The sequence below is a fragment of the Hypanus sabinus genome, chromosome 8, assembly GCF_030144855.1.
Source record: "Hypanus sabinus isolate sHypSab1 chromosome 8, sHypSab1.hap1, whole genome shotgun sequence".
Taxonomy (NCBI): Eukaryota; Metazoa; Chordata; class Chondrichthyes; order Myliobatiformes; family Dasyatidae; genus Hypanus; species Hypanus sabinus.
Window position 1 is genome coordinate 124163160 of NC_082713.1, and position 24656 is coordinate 124187815.

The 24656-nt window shown below is 40.7% G+C and overlaps 1 protein-coding gene across 3 annotated transcripts in view; it reads left to right on the forward strand.

The window, feature by feature from the left end:
* The window catches only part of nup205 (nucleoporin 205), a 128903-nt gene that overhangs the window by 68143 nt on the left and 36104 nt on the right, over nt 1–24656 (forward strand). For 2 of the 3 annotated variants that reach the window (XM_059977747.1, XM_059977749.1), the window contains 12 exons: nt 290–371; nt 1448–1612; nt 1995–2119; nt 4490–4604; nt 4853–5002; nt 8570–8644; nt 11598–11755; nt 12663–12743; nt 13929–14120; nt 17710–17950; nt 18917–19015; nt 23744–23892. In XM_059977747.1, the coding sequence (XP_059833730.1) occupies nt 290–371; nt 1448–1612; nt 1995–2119; nt 4490–4604; nt 4853–5002; nt 8570–8644; nt 11598–11755; nt 12663–12743; nt 13929–14120; nt 17710–17950; nt 18917–19015; nt 23744–23892 (1632 nt within the window). The remainder of the gene's footprint in view (nt 1–289; nt 372–1447; nt 1613–1994; nt 2120–4489; nt 4605–4852; nt 5003–8569; nt 8645–11597; nt 11756–12662; nt 12744–13928; nt 14121–17709; nt 17951–18916; nt 19016–23743; nt 23893–24656) is intronic. The other variant, XM_059977748.1, reaches the window with a different exon arrangement.

Here is a 24656-nt window from a genome sequence, read left to right on the forward strand (position 1 = left end):
CCTCGTATCTAATGCATGCACTACTGATTATTGTCTATCAACTTGAAAAGGACTTAAACAGAAGCAGGGTTCTAGATTACAGCTGGAGAAAGCAGCCTCTAGACATGACCTTGTCTGTCCATTTGATTGAATAATCGCAAGCTCCTTCTTTGTCCTGCAGTCGTTTCAAGAGAATCCATGATATATAGCTAGCATTTTATTTATTTTGCACTGTATGGACATATCAGTGTTGACGAACTTGCCCAAGTGTGTATCCCTGTGACATCGTTTCACTCCTGTCTTTATGTAGACTGCAAGTGAAATGTTGATGGGTGGTTTTGTGGAGTGTTTGGACAGCGAAGGTGCAGAGGAAATGATCCAGCCTGAAGATGGTAGGTACTAAGGCGGGAGCGGGTGCGTGGATTAAGGGTGGGTGTGGGGGTATGGAGAAATGGATGTCTGGATTAAAATTAAAAGTTTTTTTTCTGCTGAAAACTTTTCCAGCAGTTGGTTTAATATTGATAGTGGAATTAGCAAACTGATTTGGCTTTGTGTCTGTGGGAGAAGGGTATTTTAATCCCAGCTGGGACTCCAAATTTCAAAATAAATGAAAGGAAAAGACAACAACCAAACTGCTGGAAGAAGTCAGCAGGTCAAACCACATCTGTGGAGGCAAAGAAATGATTGACATTTTGGGTCAAGACCCTGCAGCATGACTGGGTGTAGAGGGAAGATAGCTAGCATAAAGTGGTAAGAGAGAGCGGGGCGAGATGAAGGCTGGCAAGTGATGGGTAGCACAAGGCTGAGAGGAGAATGGGCTAGAGGCACCAGTTGGGGAATGGGGAGGAAGAATTTTTAAAAAAGAAAGCATTTTATCTAAATGGTGAGATGCTGCAGAGTTCTGAGATGCATATCAATTTGAGTGCTTTTGTATATAATTTGCAAAGGCTTGTATGCAGGTGCAGTAATAAATTAACAAAACAAATGGAGTGTTAAACTTTATTGATTGTGGAATAGAGATCTCAAGTGAGGAGTTTGCACTTCAGATATTTAATGTGAGATTGCTTCTAGAGTAAAGGTGTAGAGTGTTAACATTATTTAAGGAAGAATGTTAATGTGTTGGGTTGATCTAAAAGGAAAGATTGTTAAACCAAGGTTTGTATTTGTTGAAGTTTTTAAGAGCAAGAGGGGTCTTTATTGTTTAAATTTTACAGTCACTTGATAGGATGGATATGGAGAGTATGTGAAAACCTCGAACTAGAGATCACTGTTTAAAAATAACTTCTCAGACTTAAAATGTCAACACCTTTTTCTTTCCAAAGGTGCTACCTGATCTATTGAGTGATGGCAGCCTTTTCTGATTTTATACCAAATTTCTGACAACCCCGTCCTTGACACTCTCCTCCTGCATATCTTCACTCTTACTGCTAAAGAATATTTCATTGAATTCACTAATTTCTCATCACAGTTATTATTCCAGAGAAGAAGAGCAGCTTGGTCAGACATAACATAAAGATACATATCCTGAACCTGCTGATAAATTCCTTGGAACTGAAAGCACCCAACTTGGCACTCTACTTGCTGGGTTACGAGATCCGAAAGCCAGTGAATGCTACCAACCTGCAGGATCCAGGTAACTTAAACCTAGTCTCATTCCTTGTGCATTTGTGACTGGTGCTCTGTTTCAAAGAAGATGAATGTTTGGAAGTATATTTCTCTTTATTATATATACCATGTGTCTTCTAACATTGCTTTTTTGTTTAGAGGGGCCATTTTCTGAATTAGGTTTAATGCAAAGCCGGCTGAATTTAATAGGCTGTGACAGCGCTGTATGACTGCAACAGTGCCTCTTGCAATCTTCTTGTACCCCTTGCATGCTCTTCCTCTTCTGGTTCACACCTCATGCAGTTGCACCATTCCACTGGCCCTACACGGTCTGACTGAACAAAAAGCTTATTGAATGTTGGTATCTACTATGACTTTATCTAACTTGATTATTTTAAAATATAAATAAGGAGTCCTTGGATGTCCACGAACCTGCCTTCACTCCATTTTGAACATTCTTGAGAAGGGCACAAAAGGAAGGAATGGACCCCTTGTTGTCAAAGAGTCTCCGCATTTGGCTGAGCTTTGCTATCAGGTAGGAACAGCTTATCCTGCTTCTGTTGATGGAAATGCTAAAATTGCTTCTGTCAATTCACTAAGCAGAACATCTGATTATTTATCTATATTTGCATCTGCTTACAAATGAAATAGTCTTCAGTCTCAAATGAAAACTGCCATGAGATTCTCATTTATTTATTCACAGGATCTGAATGTCTCTGAAAAGGCTAATGTTTATTACTTACCTTAAGTGCCTCTGAATTGAATGCATTGGCAATTTGTTCAGAAAGAACTAGGGAGGTAACTATATTATTATGCCACACAGAATGCTATAGAGACTCAGCAGGCCAGTCAGTATCTATGGAAAAAAGTACAGTTGACATTTTGGGCTGAGATCCTTTGGCAGGATGAAGGGTTTTGGCCCGAAAAGTCGACCATACTTTTTTCCATAGACACTGCCTGGCCTGCTGAGTTCTTCCAGCATTTTGTGTGTATTACTTGGATTTCCAGTATCTGCAGATTTTCTCTTGTATATTATTGTATCACATTGCTGGAGGCATTTCATTTAGTTCTGTGTAAGGCTGCAGTTTTTCCTTCCCTGAAGGACCATCAATGGACCAGACATGTTTTTGCTACACGTCTGGTAGTTTAATGATCACTGTTTTTGTCCAATTCTTGAAAGATAATTCAAATTCATTTTGCCAGATTAGTGACCCAGGCCTTTGGACGACATTCACAGATTTTTGATCGTAGTTGGATCAAGGGGGATATGGTGTTGTTGGATAAATGAAGTTGAGGTACAGATATGCTGTTGGACAGGCTCAGGAGGGCTGGATGGCCATCTTCTGTGTTCCAAGAGTATATTAAAGATGGTGTAAATTGCTTCCAATATAAATGACAAAATTTTCTTGGTACCCCGGCAAGAGAAGGAATCATACCTGACATTCTGTCTGAATGATTTGTGTGTCTTCCTTCTGACAGGTCTCCACCTGCACATTGATATTGTATATGGGCAGAAACTGCCTCAGTATGTTGTGCCCAATCCTGCTTGGTTGAGAAAACAGAAAATGCTGGAAGCAGTCGTCAGCTTACACAGCTTCTGTGGAAAGAGAAACACTTTGAAACAGAGAATGTCTGGTCTGGAAAGTCAGCTGGCTTTTGACACGAAGTTTGGTTGAGTTGTAGGTAGTGAGAACAGTTGTCTAAGGGTACAAAGAAATATAAATCACCTGCAAAGTTGGGCAGAGTAGTAACAGATGGAACTTAATTCAGTTTAGTATAATACAATATATTTTTTGGTGTTCTATAGAATCTCAGAATAGTTGATGTACAGAGAGAGATCTTGGGGTGAAAGTTCATGCCTCCTTGAAAATAGTGACATGAGTGGATGAAGTAGTGAATGCTTACTTGCCTTTATAGGCAGGAAGCCTGAGAGTTACAACTTATATAAGACTTATCCAGACTGGCCTGTTGAGTTATGACGTATGTCCACCTTTGTCTTGAATGTACTTGGTGACTGATTCTCCACATTCTTCATCACAGACCTAGATGGCTGAACTTTTACACTGAGATTGTGACCACTGGTACAAGACAAGTTATCTATATATAAACAAAAATATCCACCACATTTAGGCTCCAGCAGAACTTCATAGGTTTCAAAAGACAACTCTCCTTCATTATAATGATCTTCATTCCTTATCTGTATCCCATTATGATTCTGACCTATGGTGATGGCTTTTGATTTTGGAATTAAGTGCTGGTGAAGCCCATGCTTTTATGGAATAAAAATGAAAGGTAAAAATCTTAAAGATAAGATCTATTAGTCTCTCTCTTTAAGTTTCAGCAGAATTTCATATGTTTTAAAGAAAACTCTCCTTCATCCCACCTTTGGAGTGAATCGGCCCAGTCTGCTCAATCTCCATGTCGAACAAGCTCATTATTCCAGCAGAAAATAAACTATTGGAACAACTCAGCAGATCAATTAGCATTTGTGGAGGCAGTGGGATGGTCGAATTTCAGGTCGAGACCCTAGATTCAGACCTGGATGCTGCTTGATCCTCCAAGTTCATCCACCGGTTTAATTTTTGGTCCAGATTCTAGCATCTGCAACTTCTTGTGTCTCCGCTATGTTAGCTTTTGTATTCGGGCAGTGTATTGATAAAGACCAATCTGCGGGACTATATCCTGTGCACTCATCACTGTTGGAGGACGATTGAAGAAAGTGTCCTAGGTGACTATGGAATAAGATCTTATCTAAAACAAGTGCATTGATAGCAACACACACAAAATACTGAAGAAACTCAGCAGGTCAGGCAGCATTGATGTTAGTGTTCTTTGATCCCATTTGGTCAAACCAACCAAATATGGAGTTCCTTCTTATAACTAAGTAGTTCCTCGTGTTTCCTAGGTGATTTACCAGCTGTGTGCTTACTCCGATACCTCGGGTCCAACCATGCGATATTTGAGAACAAGCCAAGATTTTCTCTTTTCTCAACTCCAACATCTGCCCTTTGCAGTTAAAGGTAAACTAATGTCTAGAACTTATCCTGTCTTCTCTCTGGAACTCCCTTGTGTCATGCTTCTTTTCTCTCTTTTGAATCCCATTTCTCATTCCTTCTCCTGCTGCAATTTTGATTCAAGGCTAGACTTCTGCTTTCAGCCCTTTTGCTTGGTTTTCTTCTTGTATTGGAGACTTTGCATTGCATAAGGAAGTGTGCGTATCAAAATAAATAGCTATTTTGTTGAAAGTTGGAAGAATTTCTCTCTGCAGGTCATGAGATCTCAGCCTTGAACCAGATGTCTTGGCTGATGAAGACTGCTGGGATTGAACTGCGTGTGACATCTCTGAATCGGCAACGTTCTCACACACAGCGTCTCCTCCATCTGCTGCTCGATGATGTGCCGATGCGTTCTTATACAGGTAAGTACTTAGAGTGCAGTGGTATAATAAAAATCATAGAACATTAAAGGACCTGGGTTAGCTGATGATGATGTCCATGCAGGCTCTTTGCAGCGTGCATGGACATAATTAGTTTTGCACCTGAAATTGTAGATTTTTTTTCTCTTTTTACTTTTCCTTTTGGGAAGTTAAAATTGAATATTATTTCAGTACTCTTTAAAGCTGCAGCATTTAGATTGCAGTATAAAAATAAAATTATCCTTACATTTTGTAAGTATGTGTTCTTAGTTTACATCTTCTACCATTGGAATTTCCTTCTTTCCATTCAAACATATCACATTAAATTGTTTTTTGATTTGGTATATGAAATACCCTCATGTACCAAGATACATTGTTAAGGGTCCTGACGAACGGTCTGGGCCCGAAACGTCGACAATGCTTCTCCCTCTAGATGCTGCCTGGCCTGCTGTGTTCCACCAGCATTTTGTGTGTGTTACAGTGTGAAGCTTTGGTTTGCATGTCAACCGGTCAGATCATGCCATCCACAAGTACAGTGAGGTAATGAAAAGGGAAAAACAGAATGCAGAATGCAAGTTGACCCTACAGGGAAAGTGCAGTGCAGGTAAACAAAGTACAAGGGGCTTGATGAGTTAGATTCAAACTTGTGTAACTTCTGCGTGAAGGGAGAAGAGAGAATGTCTGGGGCAAGAAGGGTCCTCAGTTATGTTAGCCACTTTCCCGAGACGTGGAAAGAATAGATGGCATCATTGTAGATGAGGCTAGTTTGCTTTAACTATCTGTGTTACGAGAACATTCTTTGAATTGCTCACTTTTGAATTTAGTGCAACTAGATGATCGAAAGTGACATCCAAGCAGTTTTATTTTTGCTGAACTCTGACAACCAGGTTATGCTGAAGACCTTGTTGCTTAGCATAATGTGTCTTTTGGGTTCTCATATTGAGGCAGCTCCTCTTGTCTACTGAAGTGGGAAACAGGTATTCTGCTGATGGTTAGTTATAGTTGATGTAACTGCTTTTCACAATAGTGATAATGGCAGAGGTGGTAAAGATGAGAAGTTGAGGGTGGGTGGTAATGTTCATAGAGATAGCTTGGCTGAGTTGGATGTGGTTAAAGTGCTGTCTACATCAATTGTCTGTTAAAACCCCTTAAAGGAAAATATTGGTTTATTATTGTCAAATGTACTGAGATGCAGTGAAAAGCTTTTGTTTACATGCCATCAAGACAGATCATTCCATTTAGTAATTCGTACATTCTTAGAATTGAGATTTAAGAGTGGAATGATTTTAACTCTAATGAGTGGGTCTGCTGAAACCTATTAATTCTGGTGCATTTTGAGTCATGGAGTTATATAGCAAGAAAACAGGCCATATGGTCCAACAGCTCCATGCTAACTAAGATACCTATTTGAGCTATCTCAGGGTGCCTAATGTCCACAGAGCTGTGTCCAGTAAAGTTAATTAGACAGTGCCTTATCATGGATGTCTGCACTAACACTGTACTGGCCACTGGTGCATAGTGTCAGCAAAGTGAGCTAATGTTAAACTGACATCCTCTTGTGAGTCTGTATACAATGTCCTTTCACAGGTCTTGATGGTGGTGACGGCATGGATTTTTGAGTGAGAGTAGTGAATGTATCCCAGTTCCATAGAATTGCACCTGTCTGTATCCAGTGCCTATAATAAATGGAGGGGTAATTTGAGTGGTTGAATATCAACCAGAGAATGTAAGAAACTGAGCAAAATGAATTGTTGCAACTTGACCAGAACAAAGGTTCTGTTCAGACTCCCCTCTGTTACCAGAATCTGGACTGAAATGTTGCTGTACAGCTGATAGCATGTGACCATTTTATTCATCCTTCAACATTCTGCTTCCTGCTAAACATTAATGAGATATTTAGGTGAAGAGTGACTACTGTAATTGCTCCCTGAATTGGCTGAGCAAACCACATACTTCTATTAGGACCATTAGCAATTGGCAGTAAATGTCAGGCTTGTCAGCAGGGTGCTTGTTACTAGGATTCTTCAATCACTTAGATGTTTTAACTACTGTGAAGCTTTATCAGAACAGGAAGTATTTTCACAGAATGTTTACTTTTCCTCTTCATTGCTTGGAGCTTCACAGTACGCTCCTGATTAATATTGAATGGAAGTGTCTTGTCTTTGCTAGATATCCAGAGCAAAACAAATCTATCTGACCACCAAAGACACCATTGCATTGAAAGGTTCCAGACCTTCCACTCCAAGGCAATTGAAGAATGGGTCCTTGTTTTGGTGACCTCCAGACTTCGAGTATCAGAAGCAGGTTTATTTTCACTGACATATGTCGTGAAATTTGTTGTTTTGTTGCAGCAGTACAGTGCAATATACAAAAATATAGAATAAATTACAATAAGAAATGTGTATTTAAAAAGGCCTGCAAAAGAGCAAGCAGTAATGTTCATAGACCACAGGATAGCAACTATTCATAAAAGTTGAGTGTATGTGTTCAGACTCTTGCACCTTCTCCCTGATGGTAGCAACAAGAAGAGGGCATGTCTTGGGTGATGGGAGTCCTTAATGATGCCACCCTTTTGAGGCATCACCTTTTGAAGATGTCCTTAATGCTGAGGAAGCTAGTGCCTGTGTTGGAGATGGTTGAGTTTACAACCCTCTGCAGCTTTTACTTTGATCTTGTGCACAGGCCTCTCCATACCAGTCAGTGATGCAATCTGTTAGAATGCTCTCCACGGTACAGCTGTAGCAGAGTCTTTAGTGATATACCAAATCTCCACAAGCTCCGAATGAAATATAGCCACTGGGGTGCCTTCTTTGTAATTTCATCAATACGCTGGGCCCAGGTTAGCTGTTCAGAGATGTTCTGGATGGCATGGTAGCGTAGTGTTTAGCACAACAACTTAGAGTACCAGCGAACTGGGTTAATTTCCCACTGCTACCTGTAAGGAATTTGTGCATTCTCCCTGTGACTGTAGGTTTCTTCTGGTGCTCCGGTTTCCTCCCACAGTCCCAAGATATACTGGTTGGTAGGTTAATTGGCCATTTTAAGTTGTTCCATGATGATATTAGGGTTAATTTGGGGGTTGCTGGGCAGCACAGCTCAAAGGGCCTGAAGGGCCTATTCCGTGCTGTATCTCAATAGATAAGTAAAATGTGTTGACACAGAGGAACTTGAAACTGCTTACTCTTTCCATTGCTGGACCCTGGAGGAGGACTAGTGTCTGTTCTCTTGACTTCCCCTACCTGAAAGGTCTTACTGATGTTGAGTGCAAGATTATTGTTGCAATACCATTTAGCTCCGCGGTTTATCACACTCCTGTACACAATCTCATTGCCATCTGAGATTCTGCGGACAACAGTTGACAACAAATTGGTTGACAACAGTATGAACAGTTGATTGTACTTTATCTTGTTATGAAAAGTCAATTATGGCAGTAGTCAAAGTAATCTCCCTTGTGTTCATCAACTCTATTTTTTGAGCGCTTGTTCTAATTGATCTTCTTTATGAATATCATAGTATAATGTACAAAAGTGCTCATTGCTGCTTCATGTTGATGCTGTTCTGATTCACCAGTTGATGCCGAAGGAAGTCTTGAGGAAGATATGAGAACCGTCACTGGGTTTCTACAGTTTGACAGCATCTCCAAAGGTATTATGTTCCCATCATTTCTCTCCTCATGATCAGCCCGTTGACATTTTGCAGCTTGGTGATAGGAGGAAATTGAATGAGTTTTAAGAGGTTGCAATGTGGCAATATACATCATTGTTTGAATGTTTATTTCACCTAATAGTTTCATGGATTTTGATGCTGGTGGCTCCTGGAAGGACTGAGCTTAAGTTACCACTCAATGCACTTCAGTAAACTATTTAAGAACTTTTTAAAAGCTATTTATTAATGCTTTTTGGGAGGATGATTTTAGATGCATATCATATTTATACTGAGTTAAATACTGTATGTAATTAGTTTTGCTACAATAAGTGTATGGGACACTGGAAAAATGTTGAATTTCCCCTTGGGGATGAATAAAGTATCTACCTATCTATCTATCTATTATGAACTGTTGTGTATTGGCAAAGATTTGTGTTGATACCTCGCTGCGTTTCATTTGTTTCCTCCGTATGTTATATTCTGGGTCAAGACAGTAAAGTTATTTCTCAGATACATTCATGCCTGTTGTTATTCCATATGACATACAAAAAGAGATATTTAAATTTGTGTCCCTAAATTTGAATCCATTTCGTTAATATCCTCATGCACCAATTTTAAATAGTTGCTATTATTAGTAAAAAGCAACTTTGTAAGATTGAAGGGAACAGACCATAAGACAGAGCAGGATTGAGGCATTCATTCCATCGAGCCTGTTCCACATTCCATCATGGCTGATTTCGAATCAGCTCTTTTGTCTTACTGATGTTGAGTGCCAGGTTGTTGCTGAGGCACCACTCCACTAGTTGGCATATCTCACTCCCGTACACCTTCTCATCACCACCTGAGATTCTACCAACAATGGTTATATCGTCAGCAAATTTATAGATGGTATTTGAGCTATGCCTAGCCACACAGTCATATGTATATAGATAGTAGAGCAGTGGGCTAAGCACACACCCAATGTTTATCGTCAGCGAGGAGGATGTATTATTGCCAATCCGCACAGATTGTTGTCTTCCAGTTAGGAAGTTGAAGATCCAATTGCAGAGGGAGGTACAGAGGCTGAGGTTCTGCAAGTTCTCAATCAGGATTGTGGGAATGATGGTATTAAATGCTGAGCTATAGTCAATGAACAGCATCCTGACATAGGTGTTTGTGTCATCCAGATGGTCTAAAGCCATGTGGAGATCCATTGAGATTGCTTCTGCCGTTGACCTATTGTGGCGATAGGCAAATTGGAATGGGTCCAGGTGCTTGCTGAGGCAGGAGTTCAGTCTAGTCATGACCAACCTCTCAAAAACATTTCATCACTGTCGATGTGAGTGCTACTGAGCGATAGTCATTAAGGTCATCATCCTTCTCAACCACATTCTCTTGTCTTCTCCCTGTAACTTCTGATGCCCTTACTAATCAAGAACCTACCAACTTCTGCTTTAAATATACCCAATGATTTGGCCTTCATGGCTGTCTGTGGGGATGAATTCCGCAGATGCACCACCCTCTGGCTGAAGAAATTCTTCCTCATTTCTGTTCTAAAATAGCGTCTTTGTATTCTGAAGCTGTTTCCTCCTGGTCCTAGATTCCCCTACTATTGGAAACATCCTCTCCACATCCAATCAGTCGAAGCCTTTTAGTATTTGATAGGTTTCAATGAAACACTTTCCCCCCCCCCCCCAGTTCTTCTAATCTGCAGCAAGTACAGGCCCTGAGATACAAAACACTCCAATGACAGGACATCCTTTTTTTGATAGGGGCCCAAACTGACCAATGCAGACTGCACTAATACATCTGCACTTCGATTACATAAACCATTTTCAGCAAATATAATGGGGCAGATTGCACTGAAATCTTTCCAGTGGGTCTGGAGTAGACCTGGCTAAGAACTGGCTTACTCTTAAGTCTAAGGGTTTCTGTATACTGTGAGCTGAGCGACTTGAAATCTTTTGTACCTCGCCCTTCAGTTGGCTAGTGTTTCTAATGTAATTCCATTCATTTAAGGTGGACTTCTAACTCTAGTTTCTCAAATTTGCTGGTGGTGTAGAAGGAGGTTGCATAGTATTTAAATCAGTAGTGCTATTTTTCGTGTTAGCTGTTAGATTTCACCGAACTATAAACCATTTCCAGTTGTCCTACCATGAGCCTATACTTGGGATAATTTACAGTGGCCAACTAATTTATCAGCAAGTGCATACTGGGGGTGTGGGTGGAAACCAGAGAACCCTGGGAGAATCAAGTCATCGGAAGGAAGAATCAGATTTATTTATCACATGTGTATCAAACATACATTGAAATGTGTTGTTTCCATTAACAGCCAACGTGGCCTGCAAATGTCACCACACATTTCAGCAGTAACAAAGCATACTCACGGTGTTCAGTGGAATAACACAAACAGCAGCAAAAAAAAAAGTAAAACAAAACAGTAAAATATACAGACTGACCTCCAAACCCATGACAGGCTGCCACCCCACCTCCAGTCTTTGGCTCCGGATTGGGGAACACACAAACTCCACACGTGCATCATCTGAGATTAGGGGTTGAAGCTGGCTTGCTGGAGCTATGTTTTAGTAGCACTATCTGCAGCACCACTACCACGTGAAACTCAATTTAACTAAGTTGATTTTTAAAATTATTTCACTGTATAGTTATGTTAATTAACTCAAATGAGTTTTTCAAGTAAATTTATTATATTTTTCTTCTAAGTGTTTTTGTTAAACTTGATTGAATTTAATTTCAAATGCTTTCAAAAGCCATTAGAGTGGTATTGGGGGGTTCATCTGTGATACATTGACTCGGGAATCGGTCAGGTCGTGGCTGCGTGTGATTAACGCGGCTGTCGGCTGAGCAATCACTAATTTGGATGAAAGTCATTACCTCCTTAGGAATGTATAGTTACTGAAATAGTTTAAAAGAGTTTACTGTGAAAATCAATGTTTGAATATTGTCCTTGATCTAGTACGTCGAAAGATCCTCAGTATTTTGGACTCAATTGACTTCTGCCAAGAGAGCACAGAAGAGCTGCACCTGGACTTCTTTGATCGTGCACAAATTGAGCAGGTCATCCACAAGTGTGAGCACAAGAACCAGCAGGGCCAGACTGTCTGCAATGTGAAGGTAACTGAGTGTGACCTAGGTGTGTGTCTGTCTCGCCGGCCAGCTTGCCCTGTTGAACCTTGCCTCATTCACTATTGGCTCCTTGCTGGCTTTCAGCAGAGCACTCTCATCAATCCCACTCCCAGTTCATTTCTCTGTAGCCCATTCTCAACCACATGGCCGACTCCCTTGATTTGCTAATTACCTCAAACTAAGCTATAGTGAATTAATGCATATCTGATATGTAAGAGCATCCAGGCAAACCTCAGGTGAAGGTACAGACACCCGATGGATAAACCCCTGATGTCACTGGAGCCGTATAACAGCAGCATAATCCGTTATCTGCCATTCTCTCTTTTGCGCACTGAGCCTCTCTATATGCTTGGTCTCTCACCCCCTTGTCAACCACCTGCCCCTGTCCATTATCAAATGTGGTCTGCTGATGATGTATCCTGGCAAGTTTGCCCATTGTCTCAGGGAGAGGTAAGCCTGGCCCATGGAATGTGAGCTCTCATGAGGAAATCTGCAGATGCTGGAAATTGAAACAACACACACAAAATGCTGGTGGAACACAGCAGGCCAGGCAGCATCTGTAAGGAGAAGCACTGTCGATGTTTCAGGCCGTGAGCTCAGCTGTTTAGAAAGCCCCTTCTCCCAAGGTACAAGGTGAGACCCACACTGGATCCAGCAGATCATAAGCATTGCCAAAGACTTATGGTTTGATGACAATGCCAGTCTGATAGTCAGCAGAATTAAATGTTTGGGAGGCTCCTGAATGCTGTCCCTACTGTACCCTCTGTATTGTGGTAACACCATCAGAGGATGCAAAATATCTCCCCCTCCCCAGGATACATACTCTTTGGGTATGATGACATAGCTCTTCCAGTGTCATCTTGCAATATTAATGATTTCATTGTTTTCCACCCAGCTCCTTCATAGAGTGCTGGTTGCCGAAATAAATGCCCTGCAGGGAATAGCAGCCATAGGACAAAGACCTATACTGATGGAGGTGAGCTTCTATGCTATGGATTTATTTTCTGTTTGTAGTTCGCAACACTCTCAGTAATATCCATTTAGTAAACATCTGTGCCGTACTGAACACAAAGGGTCTGGCCTCACAGTAATACTTATAATGCTACATTCAGTAGTTAAGAAGTCAAATGACATTTGGCCTTCATTACACAGTGGTTGGAGTTTAAAAATAGGGAGATTTTGTTACAGTTGTACCGGCTGCTGGTGAGGCCCGTCACCTGGAATACTGCATGCATTGGTGGTTGACTTGATGTAGTACAAAGCATCAAAAGCAGTCCAAAGGAAATTCACCAGACTTATCCTTGAGATGAGAGGGTTTTCCTACCAAGATAGACAAAATAAATTACGCCAGAATTCCTTGGCATTTAGAACAATGAGGGGTGAGCTTATTGAAGCAAGTAAGGTCCTAAGTGGGCTCTACAGAGAAGATGTTGGGATGTTTTCAGAAGTTGGAGGGTGTTGAACAAAGGGAAATAACTGCAAGAGAAAGGGCTGGTCTTTTAAAACTGAAGTAAGTAGAAATTTCATCTTCAAGAAGGTGGTGAATCTCTAGAATTTTCTGCCCTGGTGGGTTCTGAAAGCTGGGTTATTAAATACTTAGATGGAGAAATAGAGGGGTATAGAGAAATGGGACAGAAGAGGAGTAGAGACCAGCAGAATTCAACTTTACTCAGATTGAATGGGGGTGCAGGCTTGAAGTTCTCCTATTTCCCTCTGTTCAGCATTGGGAGACGATTTGTCCCTGCCACTCCTTCGGATCTTGCTTGGAGTTGGTACTGTGTCTAGAGATAAGCCAATGAATGATTCCCTGCACTTATTGTTATCAGTTTACGGAATAAATAAGGCTTGTTGCCTTACTTCAAAAGTTCTTTTAAGAAAGAGAATGCTCTCCATTATCAAGGACTAGCTATGTTATAGTTTGTGGTATTTGTCTCGATTGAAGGTTGTTTGAACTCACTACAGTTTCTTTCCATCTGACTTGTTCAGTTGTCTCACCACGTCTAATGCATTGCCAGACCAGCTGTCAAATGTAAACATTTCTGGTCTGTTGAAACATTGTTATTGTTTTCAGGTCGTGGACTTTGCGAGAGGAAACCATTTTGAGTGTTACCAACTACCAAGGTGGGATATTTCGTTCTAACGTTGCATCTGTGTTGTTTAGGAAATCAGCACGATTTTGCAACATGTGGTGGAGAGGAACAAGCTGCGGGAGTGTCTCCATGCCAAGAAGCACATGCTGGAGTCCTGGCGACAGCTTGTTGAGGTCATACTGGCGGCCTGTCCCCCCGATCTCATTCAGGGAGAGGACAGACAGTTGGTCATCCGGGACCTTCTGCACGAGCTCCATGATAAGGTGATACAGAAACATCCTGTGGCAAACTTCAATCGTTACTCTGCCACTTATTATCTCAGTACTTAAATTTTAAAAATGCACATGCATGGGTAAATTTTAAAAATGATGAGATGACAAAAGTAGATAGAAATTCTTTATTTGCATGGAAAATCAAGCAGCAGTGTTAGTTTGAGTTGAGTTAAGAAATAGTAAGGTTCAAAAAATACAGGTGGAGGTTGTCTTTAAACACCCCTAGTGGTAAGTGATAGAGCATTGTTTAATTCCATGTATCAGAGGCACATATAAGGTTAATAGGGTAATCTTAAGGAAATTTAATTTTCCTTTGGATGGGAGAAACCAATTATGGTGTACATTCATGGAATATATACAAACGTTTGTAGATAATTCTGGATAATTATGGTGATACTGGTATTAGTTTATTATTGTCACATTTGCTAAGATATATTGAAAAGCTTGTCTTGCACACTGTTCATAAAGATCAAATCATGATACAGTGCAATGAGGTATAACTAGGTAAAACAATAATTCAGAATAAAGCATAAAAATACAGAGAGAATGCAGTGCAGGTAAATGATCAAGTATAAGAATACAATGAGGTAGAGTGAGTGGTCAAGAGTCCATCTTATTGACGTATGGGACTATTCAGTTGTGTTGTTGTGAGATTGGCACGTGCTTTCAGGCTTATGTATCTTCTGCCTGATGGGAGAAGGGAGAATGTCTGGGGTGGGTGGGGTGTTTGATTATCCTGGTGGATAGCATTGTAAAAGTTCAGATACAAGAAATAAGAGCACCATTCAAGGGTCTAATAATAGAAGAAGCAAGTAGGGTGCAGCAAAAATTCTAGAGAACAACAGATTTGGAGACAATTAGTAGCTGAATGCAATCAACATGAGTAAAATGAAAATCTGTTGAAGAAAACGTAATGGGTTTGAAAGGCATTAAATCTCCAGATCTGGTAATCTACATCCCAAGGTTTTTCAAGTAATAGCTATGTAGGATAGGATTCCTTGGGTGTTATCTCCAAAATTTTCTGTATTCTTGAGTAATTGGTACAAATTAGAAGGTAGCCTCTATTAATTAAAGAAGAGAGAGAAACAAACCACTGATTTGATAGCAGTTATTGTGACATTACATGGAAAAGTGTTGGTATTTATTCTTGAAGAAGTGGTCACAGGACATATATATAATAAGTAACTGTAAGATTAGGCAAAACCAGTATTGACTTCTCAAAGAAAAATCATGCTTGAGAAATGATGAGAATTCTGTGATGTAATAAGCAGAATGGATAAAGGTGAACCAGTTATTATATTTGGGCATCCAGAAGGCCACACAAGACAGTATTTACAAAAAGCTGAAATGCAAAATATGGAGTAGAATATTTGCCTGGACTGAGGTTTGGTTAATGGATCAGAGAGTAGGAAGAAAGAGGTTACTTCAGTGGAGAATGTGTCTAAAGAGGTGCTACAGGAATCAGTGCAAGACATCTCCAGTGATCTGCTGAAGATATAAAGTTGGGTTTGAGAAGGACGTGGAGGAGAGGGACTTTGTGAAAGATTGAGCACATGGTAGTTGGAATAATGCATGGAATAATAACCCATTTGCTTGGGTAGAAAAAAAACAGAATTTTTTCAGTGATGAAAGATTGAAATGTTTTGGATTTATTTTTGAAAAACTTGTATATCCTTGTACACAAATCACTGAAAATAGCTTGTAGGTACAGGAAGCAAAGAAGTAAGCAAACTGTACATTGGCCTTTATTACAAGAGCCATTGAGTACAAGAGAAAAAGTGCCTTATCAAAATTGTGTAGCTGCCTGGTACAGCTGCACCTACAATATTGTGTGCAAGTCTGGTCACTCAGCCTGAAGAAGCTTATACTTGCAGTGAGGAACTCTAATGTAGATTCACTAAATTGATTCCTTGGATGGCAGGACTAAGCTAGGAAGAAAGGTACAGTATTAGCAAGCAAAACCTATATTCCTTGTTTTTTTTTAGAGTAGTGTCAATTTATTTCATTGTAAAAATACAATAGTTTTGTAACAAAACAATGATTCATATTTTTGTAAAGATATAAGAATCTTATGGCTTTCTATGGGTAGGGTACATTTCACTGTATGTTTTAATATACGTGTGACAAACAAATCTGAACCTTCCCTCTAATCAGTGGGTCTTCTGGTTACCACCGACATCCTTAGTACACGCTTGCTGATAAATTAATTGGCCACTGTAAATTAGCACAAGTAAAGGCTCGTGGTAGGATCATTGGAAGGGATTTATAGATAAGTTTGATTTCAAAGGTCCATTTAATGTCAGAGAAATGTATACAATATACATCTTTTTTCTTCACAACCATCCACAAACACAGAGGAGTACCCCCAAAGAATGAATGACAGTTAAATGTTAGAACCCCAAATTGCCCCTCAGCTCCTCCCTCCCACACATAAGCAGCAGCAAAGCAACAACTCCCTCTAACTAGCATTAGAAGTCCACCTTAAATGAATGGGGTTGCATTAGAAACACTAGCCAACTGAAGGGCGAAGTACAAAAGATTTCAAGTCCCTTATGGGTGGGGCTGTCTAGAATTTGGGGTCAAAATCTCAGGGTAAGAGGATTTGAGCTGAAAACAAATCTCCTGCCTTAGGGGGTAGTGAAACTTTGCAATTCTTTAACCCTTAGATCATTGATGGCTTAGTTGCCATGTATATTCAAAACAGAGAACGATAGAGTTTTGTATGTTATGAGGTTAGTACAAGAAGTTGGTGCTGTGAAAGGAAAGCCTTGTTGAATGACCGAACTGGTTTGAGGGACCAGGTGGTATGTTTCTTTGTATTTTTCATTCTTAAAAGCAGTTTCTTAATTTCCCATAATCCAGTCACAAGGATAGAACTGAAGTTCTTCTTGCATTTTGCTCTGACGTGTTGTTATTTTAAAAATGAAACCTGCTTAGTGTAACTTTAGATCTATCAATATGTTTAATTTTCCATTAAGCAGTAATAATGCTTTCCTCTCATGTCATTAGCAAGAAGGATGAAGATGTATTAGCTGCTTTTTGCGTCACTGTTTCATTAGGTAGTTTGTTCTTCACTTTTACACACCTGAGACTCAATGTAGCATTTAGTTAGTAAGTGACATATTAATGGTGTGTCAGCTTTTTCTTAAATCTCTTAAATGGCATGATTTTGGAGGTCTCTTTTAACTTTTGGTTGAAAGGACAAATGTATTATAAGGAGTAAATAGAAAAGGACAGAGAAGGGAAGCATGGAGCGTTAAAAAAAATAGGATGGAAATGAGCTGAGAGTCTAGTACTTGGAAGACTGAATACAGTTACATAATCAAACTGATAAGAAGATTTTAAAAAATCATAGTGAAAGAAATAGGAAAATCAAAGAACTACACTGTATGCAAATATGTGGTTGGAGCAATAGAATAGAGCAGGTGCTAGTGACTCACCATCTTGTTTAGGAATTGCTGATTAACAGCCCAGAAAAGAAGACAAATCTTGACACAGTTGTATCACGTTGAGCTACATGGGGATGTACCTTGGTGCTCTGGAATGTGATGGTTTTACACTCTACATCTCTCCCACTTAGATCCTTAGTGAGGAGGCTGCCCAGGAACTTATGCCTGTGGTGGCTGGAACAGTGTTCACGCTAACCGCTCACCTCAGCCAGGCGGTCCGCAATGAGCAGAAACAGGCACTCAGTGCCCACTCTCAGGGCATCCTCAATGGGAGCATCGCACCAGGAGATGTATCAGCCGGCTTTGGCTCCATCGGAGATTCTTCGCTTCACATCATCCTCCGGAAACTCTTGGATTTTGTCCTCAGAACAGGTAGATTCCACTGAAAATGTCACTGTTGCTCACTGAGTAAATAGGTTCTTGGAGCGGTGACTCCAATTGCGTCGGCTTTAATCTACCCCAGCATTTTTACAATGTCATCTGCTTAGATTAAGTTCAAGAGCCGTGAGGTAATGTTGCAGCTTTATGAAACTCTGGTTAGACCACACTTGGAATATTGTGTTTCTGATCACCTTGTGGTAGGAAGAACATGCAAGCTCTGTAGAGGCTGTGGACAAGATCTACCAGCATTCTGCCTGGATTAGGGAGCATGTCTGAGGAGGGCAGGCTGAGCGAGCCGGGGCTTTTCTCTTTGGAGCAAAGGAGGATGAGAGGTGATTTGTTAGAGGAGAACAAGATAAGAGGCATATATCAAGTAGATTGCCAGACTTTTTCCCAGAGTGAAATTGGCTAATACAAGGGGGCATAATTTTCAGGTGGTTGGAGCAAAGCATAGGGGGAATGGCAGAGTTAAGTTTTTTTTAATACTGAGCATGGGGGTGGAGGGTGCATTGAATGTGCTTCCAAGGGTAGTGGTAGAGGCAGATACATTAGGGCCATTTAAGATGGGCATATGGAAGATAGAAAGATGGAGGGCTATGTAGAAGCGAAGGGTTGATCTAAGAGTAGATTAGAGGTCAGCACAACATTGTGGCTGAAGGGACTGTATTGTTCTATGTTTAGATGAAAGCTAACAATTATTTGTCAATAGCCACTCAGCTTTTCCTGTTTTAACTAATGGGGAAGTCCATAATAAATAAACCTAACATCTTGTGTTTGGAATTCCACTTTTTTTTAATCAATCTGTGTGAAGAAAATGGAAGATTAAAGAAATTATCTAATTTTTATAAATAAGTTTTTGGCTGCGTTTTACTCATTTCCTAATAAATACACTGGCGGCCACTGTTGGCGCAGTGCAAGTGGCCAGGTGACTTGTACTTACATATGTCGTTGTTGCAGGTGGGGGTTTCCAGCGTGTAAGAGCACATCTCTATGGAGCACTGTTGTATTACCTGCAGATAAGTCAGAAGCCTGATGAACCAGACACATTGGAAACAGGTATGAGGAAGGATTTCTGAGTCTCTGTGAGCAATGGCTTTTTCTTGTGCAACATTTCTGATCATCCATCTGAGTGATCTGGAACCAAGGAGTGGAATCTAATACTCGGTCAATTAAAATGCAGAACCATTTGGATTTAAAGTGTTAGTTCATTCTCAGCACAATTAACCTTTTCTGGATCTCTCTCTGTCTCCTTTTCCAGAAATCCATGGGGACTCTCAGCTACCTAGACTACACCTGTTCCCGCCCTCTCTTGCTAAGATGCCATTCCATGACATTTGAAATGTCCCTTTTCAGGAATTGTGGCCTCCCTTCTACAGGAATTGATGGAGCCCTGTCTCACATTTCCTCTGTTTCTCAGACTTCTGCTCTGAATTCCAGCATCTCTGCCCACCCTTTTCCACCTTCCATTGGGACCCCTCTCTTTGTGAACACCTGCTCTGCTCAACCCTTCCTAACCATCCATCCCTTATTCCTTCAGCCAAAGGAGTTGCACTACTTGGTTCTTCACCTCCCTTCTCACCATCCCCCAGGAATCTAAACAGCTCTTCCAGCTGAGGCAAAGATTCACATGCACCGTCTCCAACCTCATCTACTGTACTTGGCTCTTGCAATACAACCTCCTCCGCAACGGTAAAACCAAAGACACACAAGGTAATCAGTTTGTAGAGCATCTGACCCCTGGTTGCAATGGCCAGCTGTGTACCATTTCAATTCCCATTCCCACAGTGACCTGTCCGTCCTCTGCCTTATCAATTGTCAATGCAACCTAGAGGAACAGAGTCTCCTATTCTAACTGGATTGTTAACAATTCAATGAATATTGAATTTTCCAATTGTAGGCACCTTAGCTGCTGTGTTCCCCACTCTCATTCTGCCTCTGGTCCTTCCATTTTCCTTTGATGCTCCCTGTCACCCATGTTTATGTCTCTCTCCCTACTGATTTTATTGACCTACTACCCACAAACTGCACCCACCATATCCCCTTACTCCCATCTTCTTCCATTCATTTTTCTCTCATCCCTCCATCTGTGGTTTCCATTATGACCCCCCCCCATACTATTTTCATTCACCCACATTACACAGTTTTTTCTTTCTCCCTTCCTCCGATAACTCCCTCCACCCTTGAAAAATAATGTTTCCAACTGCCATTCACCTCTCCTCTAATGATTCCCACTCTCACTACCATATCAGAAGCGCTTTGTGTTTCTGCTTATCTTCCTCCTGCAGCTGTGTCATCTCTATCTGCCTTCATCTATCCACTCATCCAACTACTGCTGTCTTGCACCTCCCCTACCTGTTATCCTAAACCTCTCCTCAGTCCAGCATTTCCCCAGAATCCTTTCTTGCTCTTTTCTCCTCTCTGTACTGGCCATTTCACCTTTCTACACTCATTCTGATGCAGGGTTTTGACAATTCCTTTCCTCCCACAGACACTAATGAGTTCTTGTTTACTGTATTATTCTGATTATCGCCATTCTTGCTTATCGGAATCCAGAATTTGTATCCTTCGTGTCCTCATGATTTACCTTCATTCTCTGTCTGTGCCTTCATCCTTCACTCCCTGACCTGGATCTATCTGCAATTTTTCTTTGACCTCTGTTTTCCATCTCCACCTTTTCCCACCTGGCTTGCTCTGCCCGTTATCCTTCACCTCTCAATCTAGCTTTCATTTACCAGCCCATTTCTCGTTCATCCTCCTCTTAATAATGGCAATCTTCCCTTTCCACTCTCAGTCCTCATGCAGACTCAACCCAAAATGTCAATCATTCCTTCCCCAACCATCAGAATCAGGTTTAATATCATTGGCATATATTGTGAAATTTGTTTTGTGGCAGAGGTACATTACAATGCATAGAACAATAAATTACAATAAGAAATATATATAAAAAATATAGTACAGGTTGACCTTCTATAATCTGGCACCATCGGGACCTGAGGAGTGCCGGGTTAGTGAAAATGCCGAATTACAGAAGGAGCACATTAAGCAATAGCTAACCGCCTCATCATACCTTTAAAATATCATGTAAATCAGTACGTTAGATAATAATGAAACAAATATTAAATGAGTAGCAAGTGAAATTTTAATAAAGTAATATACTGTACAGGCACAGATAAAACAAAGGATAAGGTAAATGTACAAGAATTATACAGAACAGTTGAACACTCCCGCTTCTAAAGTGAGACATTTAATATACCTTCAGGCAAAGTTACATGTCTGCAAGCGTGGGGTTGTCAGGATCATCAACATCTTCATCTTGAAAAATGAGTGAAGCATCAGGAACTGGTGCTGAAACTGGCACAACAGTTTCTTTGAAACTGTTGATGATGGTGGCAGCACATCTGGATGAGCAGAAGTCAGAGAAAGGAGATATTCTATACGCCACATTTCACACGACCGCCAGGCAGTCGGGGATTCAGCGCTGGGCTCTTCCCTCTTCACTCGCAGTTACTGAGGGAATCCTCGTTAATTTCTTTTCTTCCGCTTAGTAATATGCCTAAATTCAGCAGGTTGCCACATCTGATCTGAGGTTGTAGGAAGAAGAGAATGGAGCACCAGCTGGGCAATGCTGGAGAGCAGTATGCAACTGCCAGCAGGCGGGCAAGAAAGTGGATCAACCCAGCGCGCGCCAGCTCCCCCTGCTTCACACAAATGATATTAATAAATGCAGGAAAACAAGCAGGAATCGCCTATCTACTTACAAGAGCGCACCAACACATGAACAGATCTAGCGCAACCAAAATAATGCACAGCACATTGGTATGGTAGCTCAGGGAATTTGAAATTAAAGTTGCGCGGAAAATCTGAAATCAGTGCAGGATTATCGAAGGAACCGGATTACAGGTAGTTGGATTAGTGATGGTTGACTGTAAGTAGTGCAAAAGCAGGGTAAAAAAAATAGTGAGGGCGTGTTCATGGGTTCATTGTCCATTCAGAATTCTGATGCCGAAGAAGAAGCTGTTTCTAATATGTTGAGTGTGTGTCTTCAGGCTCCTCTACCTACTCCTTGATTGGTAGCAATGAAAAGAGGGCATGCCCTGAGTGATGTGGATCCTTAATGCTGGATGCTGCCTTCTATAGGCATTGCCTTTTGAAAATGACCTCAGTGCTGTGGAGGCTTGTACCCATGTTGAAGCTGGCTGAGTTTACAACTTTCTGTAGCTTTTTCTGATCTTGTGCTGGCCCCTCCATACCTGACAGTGATGCAACCAGTTAGAATGCTCTCCTTGGTACATCTGTAGAAATTTGTAAGAGTCGTTAGTGACATACCAAGCCTCCTCAAGCTCCTAATGAAATATAGCCCATATCATGCCTTTATAATTGCATCAATATGTTGACTGGATAGACGTTCAGAGATGTTGACTCCTGGGAATTTCAAACTGTTCACCCTTTCCACTGCTGATCCCTTGATGAGGGATTTCCTCGGGTGCGTTTCCCTCGGCCTCCCCAACCTGAAATCTACAATTAATTTCTTGCTCTTACTAACATAGAATGCAAGGTTGTTGTTGTGACACCACTCAACCAGCTGAACTATCTCCCTGCAGTAAGCCTCCACAGTAATAGTTGTGTAATCAGCAAATTTATTGAGAGCAGTTGAACTGTTTCTAACCACGCAGTCATGGTTGTTGAGTGAATAGAGTAGCGGTGCACTCAATTGCTTAGTTCCTCTAGCAGTATTTTTTTCCTCAGAACCTACCATCAGAACCAGACTGTTCTGAAACAAGAGCTTTTGCATAAGCTGGAAATCTTGAGCAACGTATACAACATGCTGGAAGAACTCAGCGAGTCAGGCAACATCCATGGAGGGGTGTAAACACTTGACATTTCAGGCTGAAATCCTGTCCCCTTCCTTTCCAGGCCTGATTAAGGTTCTCAGCTTACAATATTAGCTGTTTATTCCCCTCCATAGATGCTGCCTGACTTGCTGAGTTCCTCCAATATTTTATGTGTAAGGCTGTACTTAAACGCAGATCCCAAAAGGAAAAGGCAAACAGAATGATAAGCTTTGCTGGATGAGGTGATTATTACCTTATTTGGCTCACACATCAGGTATGGTGAATTTCGGAGAAAATGTGAACATAATTCAAACACAGCATTTGACTGGGAAGTGCTCATTTCATCGAGGCGCAAGCAATGTTGGTAAGATTAGAAACCTTGATTCATGTTTCTTTCCACAGCAGATCTCATGTCACTCAAGCCTATTATTAACACATTCTGTGTTTCTCTGACTGAAAGCTTTAACTTAGTGATGATTAATGGTAGAAATAGAACTACAGTTCTGTGTGGCATAGTGTAATATCACATGTTGCCAAAGGTAGCCTTTTTAAACTTATTTCTGTTAAATATGTAAAGAAAAATATACCTTTCTTCTGGTCTGTTTTCAGTCTTTTTTTTTCACTTATTCTATACTGTGATTGGGAAGTAAAGAGAAAATTAGTCAGCCATAGACCCAAGTTTGGGTTCATGTCATTAAACTTTGAGCCATGTGTAATGGTTTATGAATGCATATCATTAACTGGAGGGAAACTAACCAGACTGAAAGTGTGAGGCATTCAGCTGTGTTGCACCATTTTGTGGATGTACAAGTCTTTTGTTTTGAAACTTGACCATTACTCTGCCACTTGATAGACCAAATTTCAGGAAGAAATGGATGGATGAACTGCAAAGAGAATAGTGTAATGCTGCCATCTGCCTCTGCATCTGCCTCTTTCAATTTTTGTGTTTTAGGAAAGCAAACCATGTGGGAGAGGCTCATTGCTCCAGAAGATGAGTACACCAAGCTGCAAAAGGACAACATGAGCATCATCGAGAGTTATGGGGCATCATTGATGGAAGTTGTCTGTCGAGATGCTTGTGATGGGCACGAAATTGGTCAAGTAAGTATGAATAAACTTGCCCAGGGACCAATCTGTGGGATTTGACCATTCCATTATTAGACTTTTTCAAGTAACATTCATTCTAATATACAAGTATTACATATTAGTAAGTATATCTAATACTTCTAATATGTAAGTGAACAGCAGTGTGCTTGTATTTGATTTGCAAAATGAAAATAGAATCAGAATGAGTTTATTACCACTGGCATATGTTGTAAAATTTGTTGTTTTATAGCAGCAGTACAGGGCAAGACAAAATTGCTGTAATTTATAAAATCAATAAATATTGCAAAAAAGTAGTGATCATGGACCATTCCAAAATCAAATGTTGGAGAGGAAGGAGCCATTCCTGCATTGAGTGTGTGTCTTTAGGAGCCTGTACCTCTACCCTGATGGTAGTAATGAGAAGAGGGTATGTCCTGTATGGTGCGTGTCCTCAATGATGGATGCCGCCTACTTGAGGTGCAGCCTTTTGATCATGTCCCCTGGCAAGGAGGATTGCACATGAGCTGGCTGAATTCAGCACACTTTGTAGCCTTTTTCAATCCTGTGCGTTTTCAAAATGAAAATGGTTTCCAACACCTTTCTTCCACCGCAGGATTTTATATCCACCTTGTTAACTAAGATGTTCTCTCGATATACTGAATTGTATATCAAGGTACGGGTTCCCCTGCTATCCAAAGATAGAGCATTCCTATGAAATGGTTCGTAAGCCGGAATGTCGTAAAGTGAAGAAGCAATTACCATTTATTTATATGAGAAAA